The 18,244-nt window shown below is 53.4% G+C and overlaps 1 protein-coding gene across 1 annotated transcript; it reads left to right on the top strand.

Annotated features, from left to right (window-relative positions):
- The first annotated feature begins 1,840 nt into the window (after window positions 1-1,840).
- Window positions 1,841-16,658, top strand: LOC105472214 (insulin like growth factor binding protein 4). Its single transcript, XM_011725240.3, has 4 exons — window positions 1,841-2,476; window positions 11,078-11,235; window positions 12,064-12,198; window positions 15,375-16,658. The coding sequence occupies exons 1-4, from the start codon at window positions 2,128-2,130 to the stop codon at window positions 15,507-15,509; spliced, it is 777 nt and encodes a 258-aa protein (XP_011723542.1). The 5' UTR covers window positions 1,841-2,127; the 3' UTR covers window positions 15,510-16,658.
- The last annotated feature ends 1,586 nt before the right edge of the window (window positions 16,659-18,244 follow it).

Consider the following 18,244-nt stretch of genomic DNA (forward strand, 5'->3'; position numbering starts at 1 on the left):
TTCCTTAAAATTCTTTTTTTTTTTTTTTTTTGAGACAGAGTCTTGCTCTGTCACCCGGGCTGGAGTGCAGTGGTGCGATCTCAGCTCACTATAACCTCCTCCTCCTGGGGTTCAAGCGATTCTCCTGCCTCAGTCTCCCAAGTAGCTGGGATTACAGGCATGCGCCAGCATGCCTAGCTAATTTTTGTATTTTTAGTAGAGATGAGGTTTCACCATGTTGGCCAGACTGGTCTCGAACTCCTGACCTCAGGTGATCTACCCACCTTGGCTTCCCAAAGGGCTAGGATTATAGGCATGAGCCACCAGCCCGACCTTCTTTTACCTTCCTTCCTTCCTTCCTTCCCTCCCTCCCTCCCTTTCTTTCTTTCTTTTTCTTTTTTTTTTTTCTTTTTGAGGCGGAGTCTCGCTCTGTCGCCCAGGCTGGAGTGCAGTGGCCGGATCTCAGCTCACTGCAAGCTCCGCCTCCCGGGTTTACGCCATTCTCCTGCCTCAGCCTCCCGTGTAGCTGGGACTACAGGCGCCGCCACCACGCCCGGCTAATTTTTTGTATTTTTAGTAGAGATGGGGTTTCACTGTGTTAGCCAGGATGGTCTCGATCTCCTGACCTCGTGATCCGCCCGTCTCGGCCTCCCAAAGTGCTGGGATTACAGGCTTGAGCCACCGCGCCCGGCCAACCTTTCTTTCTTTCTTGACAGAGTTTCCTTCTTTCACCTAGGCTGGTGTGCAGTGGCATAATTCTAGCTCACTGCAGCCTCCAACTCCTCGGCTCAAGTGATTCTCCTGCCTCAGGCTCCCGAGTACCAGGGACCACAGGCGAACGCCACCACACCTGGCTAATTTTACAATTTTTTTTATAGAGACAAGGTCTCACTACATTGCCCAGACTGGTCTTGAACTCCTGGGCTCAAGTGATCCTCCAGCCTCAGCCTCCAAAATGCAGGGATTACAGGTGTGAGCCACTGCTGCAGGCCCCTCAAAAATCCTTCACTGCCATCTGGGAAATAATCACAACAGCTCTACAAATACATAATGACTACAAGGAATGGGGCCCCACTGGAGTTGTTCAACGCAAAACTTGCACACTGCAAATGGCAATCTCCCAGGCCTGCCTCCCTCCACGAGTGGGTCTGAGTGGGCCTGAGAGGCGAACATTCAGGAAGGAGGAAGAGGCTCGGTGGCACCTCCCTCCCCGGGAGTTCCGCTGATTCCATCCTGGGGAAGCAGAATGGACCAGGGTCCAGATGAGCCCTGGGGAGATTGCGGGGGTGGGAGAGGTTGCAAGGGGCAAGTGGGAAGAAGCCTGTTAACGTTTTAGGGCCACCAAGCCTTTCTGTGCCCCAAGCTAAGTGCCTGTACGCTTTACCGCACCTCACAAGGCTTGGTCTCCAGCGGTTGAGGCTGAAAGCACCGGGGTGGGGTGGAAAGGGTTCTGTCCAGGGAGACCAGATCCGCAGAGCCGAGTTCGGGCTAGGAGGTCCCTTTCTCAGTGGGAGACTGAGGCCGCCTTGGCGGGGCGGGACAAGACTCCTCCGAGGTCGGGAGAGGGGACCCCGCAGCAGCCCCTTGGCTTCCCTTCTCCCTTGCCTCCCCTCCTGGGCTCCGGTTCAGAGGCGCTCTGGGCGCCTGCCACGGCTTCCAAACTGCGCCGCTTCCTTCTTCGGCAGAAAAGGACTTTCAGATGTAGCGGCGGCAGCGGCGGCGGCGACTCAGGACAGCGCCCCCTCCCCCTAACGGCCGCCTCTCCCTCTCCCCCTCGCCCGCCCCGGCTCCCCCACCTCTGGGAAGGCGCTGGGGGTGTGGCCAGGGACCGGTATAAAGTCCGGGGGAGCCGGTCCCGGGCAGCCGCTCAGTCCTCTGCCCCCTCGCCGCCCGCCGCCTGCCTGGGCCGGGCCGAGGATGCGGCGCAGCGCCTCGGCGGCCAGGCTTGCTCCCCTCCGGTCCGCCTGCTAACTTCCCCCGCTCCGTCCGCGTTCGCCTGCCGGGCCGCCCCGTCTCCCCGCGCCCTCCAGGTCGGGTCCTCCAGGCGCGCCGGGCGCTGCCGCCGTGTGCCCTCCGCCGCCCGCCCGCGCGCCCGCGCTCCCCGCCTGCGCCCCGCGCCCTGCGCCAGCGCCCAGTCCTCGCGCGGTCATGCTGCCCCTCTGCCTCGTGGCCGCCCTGCTGCTGGCCGCCGGGCCCGGGCCGAGCCTGGGCGACGAAGCCATCCACTGCCCGCCCTGCTCCGAGGAGAAGCTGGCGCGCTGCCGCCCCCCCGTGGGCTGCGAGGAGCTGGTGCGAGAGCCCGGCTGCGGCTGTTGCGCCACTTGTGCCCTGGGCTTGGGGATGCCCTGCGGGGTGTACACCCCCCGCTGCGGCTCGGGCCTGCGCTGCTACCCGCCCCGGGGGGTGGAGAAGCCCCTGCACACACTGATGCACGGGCAAGGCGTGTGCATGGAGCTGGCGGAGATCGAGGCCATCCAGGAAAGCCTGCAGCCCTCTGGTAAGGTACCCCTGGCCTCCCAGTTCCCTCCTGAGTGCACTCCCTTCCCAGCGGCTTCTTCCCCATTCCAGCCACCCTGGAAGGCCCTTAAAAATCCCCCGTGAGTTGAAGAGAAGGCAGGTACGTGGCAGGGCCCGACTGGCATGGGACAGGCTCACCAAGGAAACTGCTACCGAGTCCCTAGCAGCCTGTTGCCATCACCAAGGGAGACTGTCCCATCGCTCCATCTGAAACCTCCAAGGGCTGTCTATTTGATAAGGGGGTCCCAGTGGGAGGCCTGGCTGCTGGTGCAAGAGTGGCAGATTAAGGTCCAGTTAAGTCAGCTGTCCAGGGCCAGAGAACTGGAGGATGGTGGTGGGGTGTGTGTTGGGGAGGATGGGGGAGGGGGGAAAGCTTTCTGTTCCTGATCCAGGCCGAGGGTGAAATCCCAGTGGTCTGGGGAGCTAGAGCCTGAACTTTTTTTTTTTTTTACATGGTCCAGTGGTGGAGTGGGACATACAAATTAGAGGGACTTTGGCGGTGAGGAGCATTAGACTTGCCCTTCCCCAAAGCCCGGAACCAGGTCACCTTGTTGTTTGAGAGGCAGTGGGAAGACAGGGGTCCCTCTGCCAGTCCTGGGCACCTCTGCCTGCCCTGGTATACAGGCCCCCTGTTCTTCTCTCCAGGCAGGTATGATTTGAGGTGGCAGAAAAGTCTTGGCTCCCAGCCCAGAGCTGCTGAAACCTCATGTGTGTGGGTTAGGGAATAGAGAAGTGGATGGGGGGCCAGGGGAGAAAAACAGAGAGAGACAGAGAGAGAGAGAGAGAGAGAGAGAGAGACAGAGAGAGAGAGAGAGAGAGAGAGAGAGACAGAGAGAGAGAGAGAGAGAGAGAGAGAGAGACTCTGAGAAGGCCCTTGCCCTAACCTCATTGTTACACTTTCTTTTTTTGTTTCTCAGTGAACCTTTCTCAGTTTCTTCTTAGACTCTCAGTGTCTTTTCCTTCTTTCTCTTGCTCTTTTGTTCTTCCTGATTTGTCTCTCAGCCTCTAGTTTCACTAGTCATGCTCTCCAGTTCTGTTTTCCTCAGTGTCTTCTGCTCATCATGCCTTTCTTCACTTTATTCCGTGTTTCTGTTTCAGTTGCTTTGCTTCTCTTCCTCTCTTTCTGTTGCTGTTTCTCTGTGTCTCTGTCACTGTTTCTGTCTTTCTCCGTTACTTTGGGAATCTCTCTGTCTGCCTTTCTGTATCTATGCCTCTGTTTCTCATTCCGTCTCTGGCTCTGTTTTGCTCTCCTGTGCCTCTGTCTGTCTCTGTCTCTTTTCCTGGTGCTTGAAGCTTCCATTGTTGCAGTCCGGATACTGGGACTCCAGCCCCAAGCTTCCTGTCCTGGGTCCCAAACCCTCTACTTCCTCAATCCTCTGCAGCTTGTCAGCCGAGGAGAGCAGGATGCAGGGAAAACAGGAAGGAGGTGGACTCCAGGGGTCTGGGCCTCGGGCCTCTCTGCCCTTCCTGCCCTTGGGTAGGGAGAGATGGGTCAGCAGAAAACATTCTCGGAGAAATGCCAGCCTGGCACCCGGCATATCTGAGAAGGGGGGTCCTGGGGGAGAAAGTCGCTAATCTTGGGGCAGAGATGCCGGAGGCAGTGGTAGAGGAGGGGTACTGAGACTGGGAGCAAGGCTGAGCCCTTGGGTTCTCAGGGTACAACAGGGTCACGTTCCCTTTGAATCTCCATCCTCCACCAGCCAGAGGGTATCTGACACCAGATAAGGATGGCTGCTAGCCTCCTCCTCTCTCAGCACTTTGAACGCAAGACAGAAGAGCCCTCAAAGGGCTGCATAGGAATACCTCATCCTCTGGTTGGGTTGGAATACTCCATCCTGTAGTGGAGGAAAATAAGATCCTCTAGGGGTTTGGGGAGGGCATGGCATGAAAAGTCCTTGGTTGTCCTCTGGATGTAATGCAAACTGGCCTCCAGGAGTCTCCAGGAGTGTCTAGGGTCTGAGTGTGGAGGTTCATGCTTGTAATCCCAGTACTTTGGGAAAATTACTTGAGGCCAGGAGTTCGAGACCATCCTGAGCAATATAGCCAGACCCCCATCTCTACAAAAAAAAAAAAAAAAAAAAAAAAAATTGCCAACTGCAGTGGCTCATGCCTGTAGTCCCAGCTACTTGGGAGTCTGAGATGGGAAGCTCAAGGTTACAATGAGCTATGATCACATGATTGCATTCCAGCCTGGGCGACTCTATTTCTCTATTTCGTTAAAAAAAAAAAAGGGGTAGACTGGGCGCAGTGGCTCACGCCTGTAATCTCAGTACTTTGGGAGGCTGAGGAGGGTGAATCACCTGAGGTCAGGAATTTGAGGCCTGGTCAACATGGTAAAACCCTGTCTCAACTAAAAATACAAAAATTTGCTGGGCATGGTGGTGCCCGCCTGTGGTCCCAGCTACTCGAGAGGCTGAGGCAGGAGAATCACTTGAACCTGGGAGGTAGAAGTTGCAATGAACCAAGATTGCGCCACTGTGCTTTCACCTGGGTGACAGAGCAAGACTCCGTCTAAAAAACAAACAAACAAACAAACAAACAAACAAACAACAGTGTCTTGGAATGGGGCGGCTTTAAGTCCCCTTTGGATGACACAGCCAAGGTCTGTAATGCCCCTCCTCCTTTCCTCCTTGCCTTGTCTTCCAGCCATGCAATGGATGCAGGTATCTGGAGAGACAGGGAAAGCCTGGAGGTACCTACTGAACAAGCTATGCCCGTGCCCTCCCACACCTCCTAGTCATCATAGAAGTAATTACTTGCTGTGACCTGGGCCACATGGCACCATGTAAATGGCACTCTCTAGAGTTCTGCTGCAGCCCTGCAGGGTCTGTGGGTGAGATAAGGTGACCAAGCCCCTACCCACCCATCTTTTTAGCCTTACACAGTCAGTAGGCCACTGTCTGCTTTAGGTCCCAAGGATTGGGCCCACTGGCCTGCGAATAGCTTGATCGAGGCTACCCGTCTATTCTTTCTGCCTTTTCTTTTTGAGGCTGAGTGTCAGCAGGTGGCTGGGGGAGGGTGGCCACTTGGCATGCCTCCTTCTTTGGCTGCTATGGTCCAGCTGCCTCTTGTTTGCCCCAGGGGCAGATCTCCTCTTTCCATCTCCAGCCACCCCCACCCGCCCTCCTGTCTCAGCTTTCCATGAGCTGGCCAGGTTGTGGCTTAACACCACTGAGGCCATCAGAGATGAGGTGGGGTATGTGCGTCAAAAGTCCACAACTCTCCATCTTGGTACTGATCCTCGACTCATGGAATCTGGGGGAGTGGACAGCGGAAAGATCAGCGTTTGGATGGGGAGTTCCTAAGCTGGACTCTCAGTCCCTTTGGGACAGGGTTAGGGAACAGGCAGGCTGGGTTAATTTTTAGTCAATGCAGCAAATACTGACTGCCCCCCTACTTCAGTACTGGGAATCCAGTTATGTCATGGGAACAAGGGCATTCCCAGAAATTCTGTGCCTTGTGGGGAGGGGGAGGGAGGAGCATGGCCGCTTCCCGTTTTTAATTTAGTGCTGGCAAAGCCAGCAGTATTGGTGCCTCGGGTATCAGGAGTCTTTCCACTTAAAGACAGAGTGCTGCAGAGCTAAGTCTCTCCTCCTCCCCTTCCACCAAGTCTACTTCAGTTTCCTAATTTGCAAAGTGGGGAGGGCAACAGGACCTGCCTCACAGCGTTGGGGTGTCTGGCATGGGGTAAGAGCTCAATAATTGAAGTGACGATGAAGATGGTGATGAAGAAGAAGCCGATGCTAGGACTTAGGGAAACAGTAGGACAAGGGAGCAAATTTGGGGCAACATTCAGAGGCGTTGAGAGCGGTGGGGTGGCCTTTGGTGCATTTTGCTGCTGTCACCATGGGAAGAACAGGCCAAGTTGTTTTATCTGACTTTTTATTCTGAGGCTGGCAGCATGACACAGCTGTTGGGGGGATACCCCTTGAGCCAGACCTCAGAGAAAGGGCCTGGTACCCAGCACCAGTGGTCTTGGCTTCTCCAGCCAGAGTCTAGGGGAAGAGGGAAAAGACCTTTCTAGCGGGACAGGTGGGTGACCCTCTGGATCGCAGCTGAAATTTCTGGTCGGGATGGATGGGCCCACTCAGTACATAGCCTAGGTGTCTCTCAGGGGCCGGGGGTGGTGTTGGGGAGAAATCGTGAGGGTAAAATCAGGCAACAGGAAAGAGGAAATCCTCTGACTTTTGCCACAAACTTTGCAGCTGGTGGTGCCACAGCTGTGTGGCCTCTTCCCTCTGACACCTCCCTTCCTCTCTGACACCTTCCCTTCCTCTGCTGCTGGAGCAAAGACTGAGGTTTCCCCTATAGCCAGATGTCAGCTGGCTTAGCTCCAAGCTGGGGGCTATAGGAGGACCAAGCCTGCTTGGAAGTCCCATCTCCCAAATAAGCTTTTTGGAGGTCAGACTTTTCAGGGGAATAGGTCTGACTCCACTCCTGCTCAGAGGGGAACCCACAGGCACTGAAATTTCTCCAGAGGGCACTACCAGGATGAGTGGCACCAGGTGGCTGGAAAATAGCAAGTATTTAGCCAGTTTTGGAGATGAGAAGGTTAACGTTATCAAGAGACTCAATGCTGTAACCCTTACCCCCACAAAAACCTAGTGCTTAGGGGTGGATCCTGGGGTGGCTCTTCAGTCTGCCAGTTAAGCAGGGTTGGGCAAGGAAAAGTTACAGATTACATGGAAAGTCAACAAACCACGGTGCAGAGAAGCTGTTGAAGTCAGCATGCCCTGCCCTGGCTCTGTGTCTCTGACCAGGGCAGGGTCAGAGTGCCCAAGTGCATGTGGGTAAGGCACATGTGGATGAGTATGTGTCTGGACACGTGATTGTTTGTATACATTTGCGATTCTTGAGCCCCAGCCTGTCTGTGTGTGAGTAGGCAAATACAGATTTACCCTGTGTCCCCATGAGACTAGGGAGGGAGCTACTCTCCCTATCTGGTGGGTTCTACTCTGTGTAGACAAGAACTGGGGATAAGTAGGATGGCTAATGGGGACTCTAACAAGGGAGAAGCCAGGCAGGCTGCTGGCTCAGCTTTTCCCAGGTAACCCCTGATGTGACATGGGGCCACACTAACCCAAGAGCATGAGCCATGCCTCTGGGCTCACCCTGTGCTCCATGCAGCCCTAGGCTTCAATGAGCATACCTAATCCTCCTTGATGGTAAACATCCCAAATATCCATTAACAATCCTCTGAGGGTTAGTTGTTTGTGAACTTTGACTCATACAAACTCAGCATTGTGGCTCACACCTGTAATCCTAGCACTTTGGGAAGTCTAGGTAGGAGGATCACTTGAGGCCAGGAGTTTGAGACCAGCCTGGGGCAACATAGTGAGACCCTGTCTCTTAAAAAAAGAGAGCGAGAAGAAGAAACTCAACATGGAAAGCATAGTTGTGGTCATGCTTCTATTCCATATCTCTTGAGATTTTTGAGGCTGCTGCTACCCTAATGCTCCACACCTCCAGGATGGGAGCTCGCTCCTGAAAAGTCTTCCCCGCTCCTTGAACTCCTGAAAACCCTTCCTTACTCCTTGAACCAAAGAATATTCTGCCCATTTACTGAGAGGAATGAATCACTGTACAAAATAGTGCTTGCTTTTTTAAAAAATTGAGACAGGGTCTCACTTGTTGCACAGGCTGAAGTGCAGTGGCTTGATCACTGCTCACTGCAGCCTCGACCTCCTGGGCTCAGGTGATCCTCCCACCTCAGCCTCCCAGGTAGGTGGGATTACACGTGTGCATCACCACACCAGGCTAATTTTTTGTGGAGATAGGGTTTCATTATGTTTCCTAGGCTGGTCTTGAACTCCTGGGCTCAGCGATCCACCTATCTCGGCCTTGCAAAGTGTTGGGATTACAGGCATGAGCCACCCCGGCTGGCCCCTAGTACTTTCTTTTATGGTCATTACAAGAAAGCAAACTCAGGAAAAACAAAGGCTTTCCAGGTTGGAAGGGTGCCCCCTGGTGTTAGTGTCCTGGGCTGTGGCAAACAAGTCTACGTGATCTCCTCCAGTCGTACCTAAGTAACATGGTGGGGCCTTTGTTCATATCTCAGCTCAGCCTCTGTCCTTCTGACATTTGGTTCTGATTCTTTAGTTCTCGAATTTTTTGTTTGTTTGTTTGTTTTTGTTTTAAGAGACAGGGTCTCGCTGTGTTACCCAGGCTGGAGTGCAGTGGCGCAATCATAGCTCACTGTAGCCTTGATGTACTGGGGTCAAGCAATCCTCCCACTTCAGTCTTCTAAGTAGTTAGGACCACAGGCATGTGCTACCACGTCTGGCTATTTTTTTTTTTTTTTTGATAGAGACAGGGTCTTGCTATGTTGCCCACGTTAGTCTTGAACTCCTGGCCTCAAGTGATCCTCCCACCTTGGCCTCTCAAAGCACTGGGATTACAGGTGTGAGCACCCAGCCTGGTTCTAATTCTTTGAGGTCTTCCATTTCCTCTTTCTCTCCACTCCCCAGCTCCAGCTTACACCCCTGAAACACTGTGACTCCATCCTCAAGCCTTATGGCTTTGTGCAAGGTGGAGGCATGGAGGGAGGTGATCACTGGGCCAGCTTAGGTTTCTTTGGCTGGAGGAATTCCTTGGGAGGGTCTCCAAGGAATGGCCTAGATCCCAGATCTTTCTCTGGTTCCTAACCGAGGGCTCAGGATCCATCTTCTTATGGGCTCCTTGGCACAATCCTCATCTTCTGAAGTTTATGCTTCTTCTTTTGCTGCCTACCTTGGCCGGGGGGTCTTGCTATAGTGTCTTCTCTTTGGTTGACTCTTAGGAACTTGATGTAGGACTGGAGTCCCCTCTGGACTGTCCTTGGGATTTTAAATGTGCAAAAGGATGGATTATATCTGTCTCCTCTGTTTATTTCTTTCCTTTTATTCCTCTTTCTAAGCCAGCCCTCCACCGTGACAAAAATCTTCTTCCATCCTTAGTGAATTTTATTAATAACCTTTGGTGTGGAAGGTTATTGACAAAGACTTTCTGGTTAGATTCCTCCTTGCCTTGTTTGCTTTTATCCACATATTTCTCCCTATACCCCCCAAACTAGGAGAATGAAAAGAGAACCAACCCCCAAACTTTGGCTAGGCAGAAAAATACCATTTGACCCAGAGGCAGCTCTGGGATCGCTGCCACGCATGGAGGAACCTGCTAACTCCTCAGGAAAAAAAAATCCTGACGCAAACCAGATGTAACCTCCTGTCCGGCTGCCAACATCTGGAATGCTGGCAGGGGCTTTGCACTCAGGCCGGCAGAGAGCTGCCAAGCCTGAGCATTTCAGAGGTGGCTCTGATCTGTAGAGAGGTCTTTCAACCTCTTTCTCCAGCTCGCCCTGTAATCTGGTTTTGACTGCCTGGAGGGAGGAGCAGTGGTTACAGTTCTGGGACTCGAGCATGGGGTTTTTCTTTTTTTAAAAAATGTATTTTGTTTTATTTTTTAAGAGACGGGGTCTTGCTCTGTCACCCAGGCTGGAGTGCAGTGATGTGATCATAGCTCACTGTTAACCTGGAATTCCTGGGTTCAAGTGATGCTCCCGCCTCAGCCTCCTGAGTAGCTAGGACTACAGGCACATGCCACCATACCCGGTTAATTAAAAAATTTTTTGTAAAGATGGGGCCTTGCCATGTTGCCTAGGCTGGTCGCAAACTCCTGGCCTTAAGTAATCTTCCCTTCTCAGCCTCCCAAAGTGTTGGGATTACAGGCATGAGCCACAATGCCCTGTTTAGATGAAGTTTTTCTTGAGCTCAGATAGAGCCTTCAGGAGATCCCACAGAGGGGTTGAAGGTCCAGCCTCATCACTCCTGTCTCCAGATCCCAGGTGCCCTGGTTCTGGGCAACCCCTATGGACTTTGGATGGAGTCTGAAGTCTAAGAAGGGAAACTTCCAGGTGGGGGACTGAAGGAATGTGTGAGGCTGTTCTTGTGGTCCTGGGACCACACAGGTTGTATTACACACACACACATACACACAAACACACACACACTCACTCTTCCTCATGCAGGCGGATACACTAACTCCCACTCTCTCCCACCCAGCCAATGGGGAAAGCCTTTTGGGCTAGAGTTCTCATTGCTCATGGAAACTCTGATTCTGGCCATTTGGAAGAGGGTGAGCAGAGCCCACAGCCCTGGGGATCCCCTGGCTGGCTCAGCCAGCCACCGAAAAAATCAGGAAAGGCGACAGGGAGAACGATCAGATGGAGAGGGGGATGGCGGGAGGAGCTGAATGGAAAGGGGACAGGATCCAGCAGGGGGCCCCCCTGCCTGCCTCAGACCTCCCTGCAGGGCCCAGGGGACCCTCCTGCCATCTGGGCAGCTGCAGCTGGTGACTCATCTGAGCACTGGCCTGGGTGGGGTGAGGGACAAGTCAAGGACTTCAAGAGGAATATTCTGAGAGATCCAGGGGAGAGGGGAGGAGGTAGGGGGCTGCTTTTGTTTCTTCCTGCTCCCCAGGTCCCCTGCTCTTCTCCAGCTCCAAGCCGGAGAATCCCCAGGAAGGAGAACGTGGGTGGGAGGCTGGGTTGGTGTGATGCTCTGACCTCTTCTGGTGCTGACCTCTCCTTATCGTGACCTGAATGCAGACAAGGATGAGGGCGACCACCCCAACAACAGCTTCAGCCCCTGCAGTGCCCATGACCGCAGGTGCCTGCAGAAACACTTCGCCAAAATTCGAGACCGGAGCACCAGTGGGGGCAAGATGAAGGTCAATGGGGCACCCCGGGAGGATGCCCGGCCTGTGGTAAGGACCTCTGATGCACAAATGTGCATGTGCATAGACACACACACACACACACTCCCCTCGCCCCCCAGCAGGCACACACACATACACCATCATCACCAGATCTGTGGTGTGTTCATTCAGCACACATTCTAGGGTGACTACCGTGTGCAAGGTACAACTAGTGTGAGTCATCAGGACCCAGAGAAAGCACTCATTCCCTTCCTTGGGATTCCTTTCCTGCCTATCAGTTATATCCATCGGGACAGCTTAAGTGATTATTAAATACTGAAAAATACTGAAAATATTATTCAGTATTATTAAATACTGAAAAACTTTTATACCGGTTGGTAAAAAGCAGTTGCCCAAAGTGCCCTGGGGTTTCTTGACCTTTTTTGGATTCCCCACCCCAGACCTTCTCAGTAACCAAAGGATAAATGCTGGCCATAGCAGGGGGCCTGAGGACCCTGCTTCAGGGTCTGGCTAATGTCCCTTCTGAAGGTCTTACAGGTTGTCAGTTGTAAGTTTTATCTGTCCCTTCTGCATAGAAATCACCCCCTCCCTGGCTTTCTGCATAGGTTCCCACAGCCCCTTTCCCCACAGTGTCCCCTCACTTCCCACCCCTCCTTTGAAGAAGCTCTTTGGCTCCAGACCCTTTCCTTCATGTGTCTGCCCTCCCCACTGTGTCCTCTGGACCCAGGCCCCTCTCTTCACCTCACTGGGTCCTGCCCAGCCCCCGGGGCTCGGGCCGCCTTTTGGGGCCTTTAGTTCCCACTTAGCTCTGACCCCAGGCCTGGGCCTCCTGCCTCTCTTCCTTCTGCTGAGCAATTTTGTTCTCCCCTCCTCCAGCCCCAGGGCTCCTGCCAGAGCGAGCTGCACCGGGCCCTGGAGCGGCTGGCCGCTTCACAGAGCCGCACCCACGAGGACCTCTACATCATTCCCATCCCCAACTGCGACCGCAACGGCAACTTCCACCCCAAGCAGGTGGGTCTCTGTCTCCCGCCGGCTTGCCCCTGGCCTCAGCTCTGGGGCATTCCCAGCCTCTCCGCAGGATGGTCCAGGATGGAGATCTCAGGAAGGGGGAACTCCTCAGCCCCAACCCAACCCGTTGGAGCCTCCCTAAACCCTACATCAGTGTCAAAACATCACTCATTTTGGAGATGAGGAAACGGTGATCCAGAGAGGAGTAAAAGCGCCCGGGCTAGTCCAGAGTCATAGAGCAAGTTAACAGCAGATCTTGCCTCCCTATCCAGGGCACTTTCCCTCAGCCCTGGATTTCACCATCTCTGGTACAGACCTAGCAACCCTGACAACATCTGGCTCCCAACACTCTCTCATTCACTCTACTCTATTCCTATGAGTCATTCCTCCTGCCACTGAGTGAGGTTTCATCTGGGAATGGAGGGCCAAAGTCATGAGGAGTCAGGGGGGAAACTCAGCCTCCCCCTCCCTGCAGGGCGAGCAGCAAAACCACCTGGAGTACAGCAAGGGTGGAGGTCAAGCCAGACTGGATGGTTGGAGACAGGCACTTTGGGTAGAAGCAGAGGAAGGAGTGGGCAGGAGAGAAGACACAAAGGCAGCAACTTCCCTATTCCTTCTTGCCCTTGGAAGCTGGGGTCCTCTGACAAGCCTCCAGGAGGCTGGGATGGTCAGCAGGGTTGGCCTCTTTCAGCCCATCTCTGGCCCGTCAGAATGGGTGGCCTGTCTGGGCAGGGCCTGGTGTGCCTCCTGCTGGGTGTGGCCTGGGGAACCCTAGCCTGGAGCTCTTTGTGGGTGTAGACAGACCCATTGCCCTGCTCCATGAGCTATAGATAAATCCACAAATTGAGCTGCCACTCGGCCAGTGGAGGCCTAGATATAAGGACAAAGGCTGCCCTGGGTCTGTGCATCCCAGGATGGCATGAAAAGGGTATGAGTGAAGGGCCAGAGAGGGCACCCCAAAACCAATGCCTAGCCTATTTCTAACCTTTATCCTAACACGGATTTTATCTTCGTCCCAATTTTAAAAACTTTTTCTTGGCCGAGTGTGGTAGCTCACGCTTGTAATCCCAGCACTTTGGGAGGCCGAGGAGGGCGGATCAGGAGGTCAGGAGATAGAGACCATCCTGGCTAACACGGTGAAACCCCGTCTCTACTGAAAATACAAAAAATTAGCCGGGCATGGTGGCGGGTGCCTGTAGTCCCAGCTACTCGGGAGGCTGAGGCAGGAGAATGATGTGAACCCGGGAGGCGGAGCTTGCAGTGAGCCGAGATCACACCACTGCACTCCAAGCTGGGTGGCAGAGCGAGACTCTGTCTCAAAAAAACAAAAACACCCTTTTCTCTTAATTTTAAAGAAACAATTAATAGCTTTATTTTTTAGAGTAGTTTTAGGTTTATAGAAAACAAGCAAGAGTACAGAGTTTCCATGTACTGTCCTCTACCTCAGTTTCCTCATTATTAACATCTTACATTATATTTGTTGCAATTGATGAACCAATATTGGTATATTATTATTAATTAGTGGTTTATATTAGGGTTCACTTTTTGTGTTGTATAATTCTATGCATTTTCTTCTCCCATTTTTTTTTTTTTAGAGACAGGGTCTCACTCAGTCTCCCAGGCTGGAGTGCAGTGGTACCATTACAGCTCACTGCAACCTCCACATCCTGGGCTCTCGTGATCCTCCTACCTCAGCCTCCTGAGTAGCTGGGACCACAGGCACACAACTATGTCAGGCTAATTTTTTTTGTTTTGTTTTGAGACAGAATTTGGCTCTTGTTGCCGAGGCTGGAGTGCAATGGCGGAATCTCTGCTCACTGCAACCTCCACCTCCCGGGTTCAAGCGATTCTCCTGCCTCAGCTCCTGAGTAGCTGGGATTACAGGTGCCTGCCACCACGCCTGGCTAATTTTTTGTATTTTTAGGAGAGATGGGGTTTTGCCATGTTGGCCAGGCTGGTCTTGAACTCCGGACCTAAAGTGATCCACCCACCTTGGCCTTCCAAAGTGCTGGGATTACAGGCGTGAGCCACCATGGCTGCATGCCAGGCTAATTTTTTTTTTTTTTTTTTTTTTTGTAGATGGAGTCTCATGCTCTGTCCTCTAGGCTGGAATGCAGTGGCATGATCTTGTCTCACTGCAACCTCTGCCTCCCGGGTTCACTCCATTCTCCTGCCTCAGCCTCCTGAGTAGCTGGGACTACAGGCGTGCCACACTGCCTGGCTAATTTTTTGTATTTTTAGTAGAGACAGGGTTTCACCGTGTTAGCCAGGATGGTCTCGATCTCCTGACTTCGTGATCTGCCAGCCTCGGCCTCCCAAAGTGCTGGGATTACAGGCGTGAGCCACCGCGCCCAGCCTATGCCAGGGTAATTTTTAAAAAAAAAATTTGCATAGAGATGGAGGGGTCTCTCTTTGTTGCTCAGGCTGGTCTCAAACTCCTGAGCTCAAGCGATCCACTGCCTCTGACTCCCAAAGTGCTGGGATTACAGGCTTGAGCCACTAGGCCTGGCCTCTTCCTCTGATTTTTATCCCATTGAAAGTTCTGACACTTGAACTTTATCCCCAGACCAATTCTGATCCTTAAGCCATCCTTTACTCCAAGTTTAATTCTCACACTGAAATATACATTTGCGTTCCCTGAAACCCCTACTGTCTAGTTTTGACCCAAACTTTCGCTTAACTTTAATTATTCTGATCTTGACCTCTGTCTTTATCCCAATTGTGTTTCTAACCTGGGCTTTAACCCTCACCCAACTCATCCAACTCAAATTTTAGTCATATTTCCTAATTCAACTGCAACTCTTCTCCTGGTCCTACCTTAATCCCATCTTGAATCCTACTCATAACTATAATCCCTTTCTTAACATCCCAACCCAATCAGAATATGTACCCAAAACATCTCTGACCTGAACCCAGCCTTTCAAATCCAGCTGTGCCTTTAAACCCGAGGGCCTTCTTAAAGTCCTGCCTTCTAGAACTCTCTGGACCTTTCCTTCTTGACCGTGTTCTCCCTGCTTCAGTGAGCTCAGAAGACCCATGCTCAAAAGAGAGTCACCGCCCTCAGAGGCCATCTTGAAGCAGCAACCATCTGACTTGGGGGCTGGGCTGGGATTGGGGTGGGCCACTTGGGGTCTCTTTTCCTGCCTTGGAACTGACTCCTCATGCCCTTCTCTTGGCAGTGTCACCCAGCTCTGGATGGGCAGCGTGGCAAGTGCTGGTGTGTGGACCGGAAGACGGGGGTGAAGCTTCCGGGGGGCCTGGAGCCGAAGGGGGAGCTGGACTGCCACCAGCTGGCTGACAGCTTTCGAGAGTGAGGCCTGCCAGCAGGCCAGGGGCTCAGCGTCCCCTGCTACTCCCATGCTCTGGAGGCTGCAGAGCTGACCCAGAGTGGAGTCTGAGTCTGAGTCCTGTCTCTGCCTGCAGCCCAGAAGTTTCCCTCAAGTGCACGTGTGCATGTGTGCGTGTGTGTGCGTGTGTGTGTGTTTGTGAGCATGGGTGTGCCCTTGGGGTAAGCCAGAGCCTGGGGTGTTCTCTTTGGTATTACACAGCCCAAGAGGACTGAGAGTGGCACTTTGCCCAAGAGGTCTGAGCCCTGGTGTGTTTCCAGATCGATCCTGGATTCACTCACTCACTCATTCCTTCATTCATCCAGCCACCTAAAACCATTTACTGACCACATACTACATGCCAGCTCCAGTTTTCAGCCTTGGGAGGTTTTATTCTGACTTCCTCTGATTTTGGCATGTGGAGACACTCCTATAAGGAGAGCTCAAGCCTGTGGGAGAAGAAAAATCTCATTCCCAGGGTCAGAAGAGAAGACACATGTACCTTGACCATCGTCCCTCCTCTCAAGCTAGTCAGAGGGTGGGAGCCTAAGGAAGCATGGGGTAGCAGATGGTGTAATGGTCACGAGGTCTAGACCCACTCCCAAAGCTCGGACTTGCCAGGCTCCCTTTCTCTTCTTCCCCAGGTCCTTCCTTTAGGTCTGGTTGTTGCACCATCTGCTTGGTTGGCTGGCAGCTGAGAGCCCTGCTGTGGGGGAGGGAAGGGGTCAAACTTGAAGCACAGAGGGCTAGGGAGGTGGGGTGCATTTCTTTGAGCAGTCAGGGTGGGAAGAAAGAATGCAAGAGTGGACTGAATGTGCCTAATGGAGAAGACCCACGTGCTAGGGGATGAGGGGCTTCCTGGGTCCTGTTCCCTACCCCATTTGTGGTCACAGCCATGAAGTCACCAGGATGACCCTGTCCTTCCAGTGGCTCACTCCCTGTGGCTCTGCCTCCCTCTCCATATCTCCTTCCCCTACACCTCCCTCCCCACACCTCCCTACTGCCCTGGGCATCTTCCGGCTTGACTGGACAGAAGGAGACTTAGGAACTTACCAGTTGGCCATGATGTCTTTTCTTCTTTTTCTTTTTCTTTTTCTTTTTTTAACAAAACAGAACAAAACCAAAAAGTGTCCAGAGGATTGTGTTTGGTTGATTTATTCTCAGTTAGACACAGGGATGCACCAGGGGTGGAGAGAGGGGGACAGATTTTGGGAGGTGAGCATTGTGTGGTTCCTAGACCTGCCTGAATGGTAAGGGACTGCAGAAGGATGGCCAATCCACCTTCCTTTTCCCTGCAAGGGAAGTTTCCTAGGGAACTCCTTGGCTTCAAAGTCTGTGCTGTCTGTACTTAGACTCCGGGCAAACAATGGCTCCTGAAAGGGGGCGTGACCAAGGACAGCCCTGTGGGGGCAGAGCTGTGTCTGGGGTCAGCTGGCATGCGGGGCTGGGGCATTTCCTAGGGCATCGGGCGGACTGGGCTTGCATCTGGATTTGATTTAATAATTTGTTGGGGAGGGGCAGGGACACTGCCCTGCATTTGGGGAAATGGGGTAGATGCTTCAGCACATTCCACAGCTCTGACTGCCGAGATCTCTGACTCGGGCATTGTGCTGAGATTGGATTCTGAGGCTGGGAGGGGTTGACTTTGCTGTAGACTCGGTGCCAGCCACAGCTTCAGAGTTTGTGCTCACATGGTATGACTGGATTCTTGGCCATCCTCCAAATGCCCCTCCCCTGCCACACCTCTGTGCTCTGTGTGTGTGGGGGGGGGGGGGGGCAGGGGGTAGGGGGTCTGTGTGTGTGTGTGTGTGGCAGGGGGTAGGGGGTCTGTGTGTGTGTGTGCGCGCGCGTGTGTGTGTGGCAGGGGGTAGGGGGTCTGTGTGTGTGTGCGTGCACGCGCGTGTGTGTGTGGCAGGGGGTAGGGGATCTGGGAGCAGAAGCTGATCTCTCAGTGGGGGCCTTTTTCCAGGAGGTTGCAGGCAGTCTGGAGATGCTGCATGGAGCCTGCCGCCCGCTGCGGGGGCTCCCTCCTGTCTAGCTGTGTCCTGGATTCTCAGCCCCCTCCCCAGCTCCAGAGGCGCTCCCAGGCTTCTGATTTCACTGGGCCCCAACTTTGTTGGCACCTGTCCGGTCTGCATCTTGAGGCTGGGTCTGCAGTTCCATCTCTAGCTCTGCCCCAGCAGCAAAGTCCTGCAGCCATCTGGTCTCCCTGAGGCACCACGGCGGCTGCCAGCAGCAGGAGATAAAGAACAAAGGGGGGTTGAGGGTTGCTCCCTCAGCCCCAGTCACTCTTCACAGAGCCCCCTCCTTCTGGAGCCCAGGCCAAGGGAAAGTAACTCTTTCCCTAAGGCATCTTTTTCAGCCCCCCTTGTCTCTAGGCCCCTTCCCGATGCTCTAGCCTTGCACCCTTGGCAGTGGTGGTAGGAGGTCCTTTTTCTTTCATGAGCCTCCCCAAAAAGCCCAGTCGGCTTGGAAGTAGCTGTGTGCATGGCGTGGGTGTACCTTCGTGACACACATGCATTTGTGGAGTGTGTGTGTGTGCATGCATGTGAGTGAGTACGATGCAGTGATACCTGAAACGTGAGAGCGTATGGGCTTTTTGGGGATGTGCATGCCTGTTTGATGTGTGAAGGCAAGGTGTGCATTTGTGTGGTGTGTATATGTGGTGTGCATTTGTGTGGTGTGTATATCTGGTGTGTGCATTTGTGTGGTGTGTATATGTG

The sequence above is a fragment of the Macaca nemestrina genome, chromosome 17 (assembly GCF_043159975.1).
Source record: "Macaca nemestrina isolate mMacNem1 chromosome 17, mMacNem.hap1, whole genome shotgun sequence".
Lineage (NCBI taxonomy): Eukaryota > Metazoa > Chordata > Mammalia > Primates > Cercopithecidae > Macaca > Macaca nemestrina.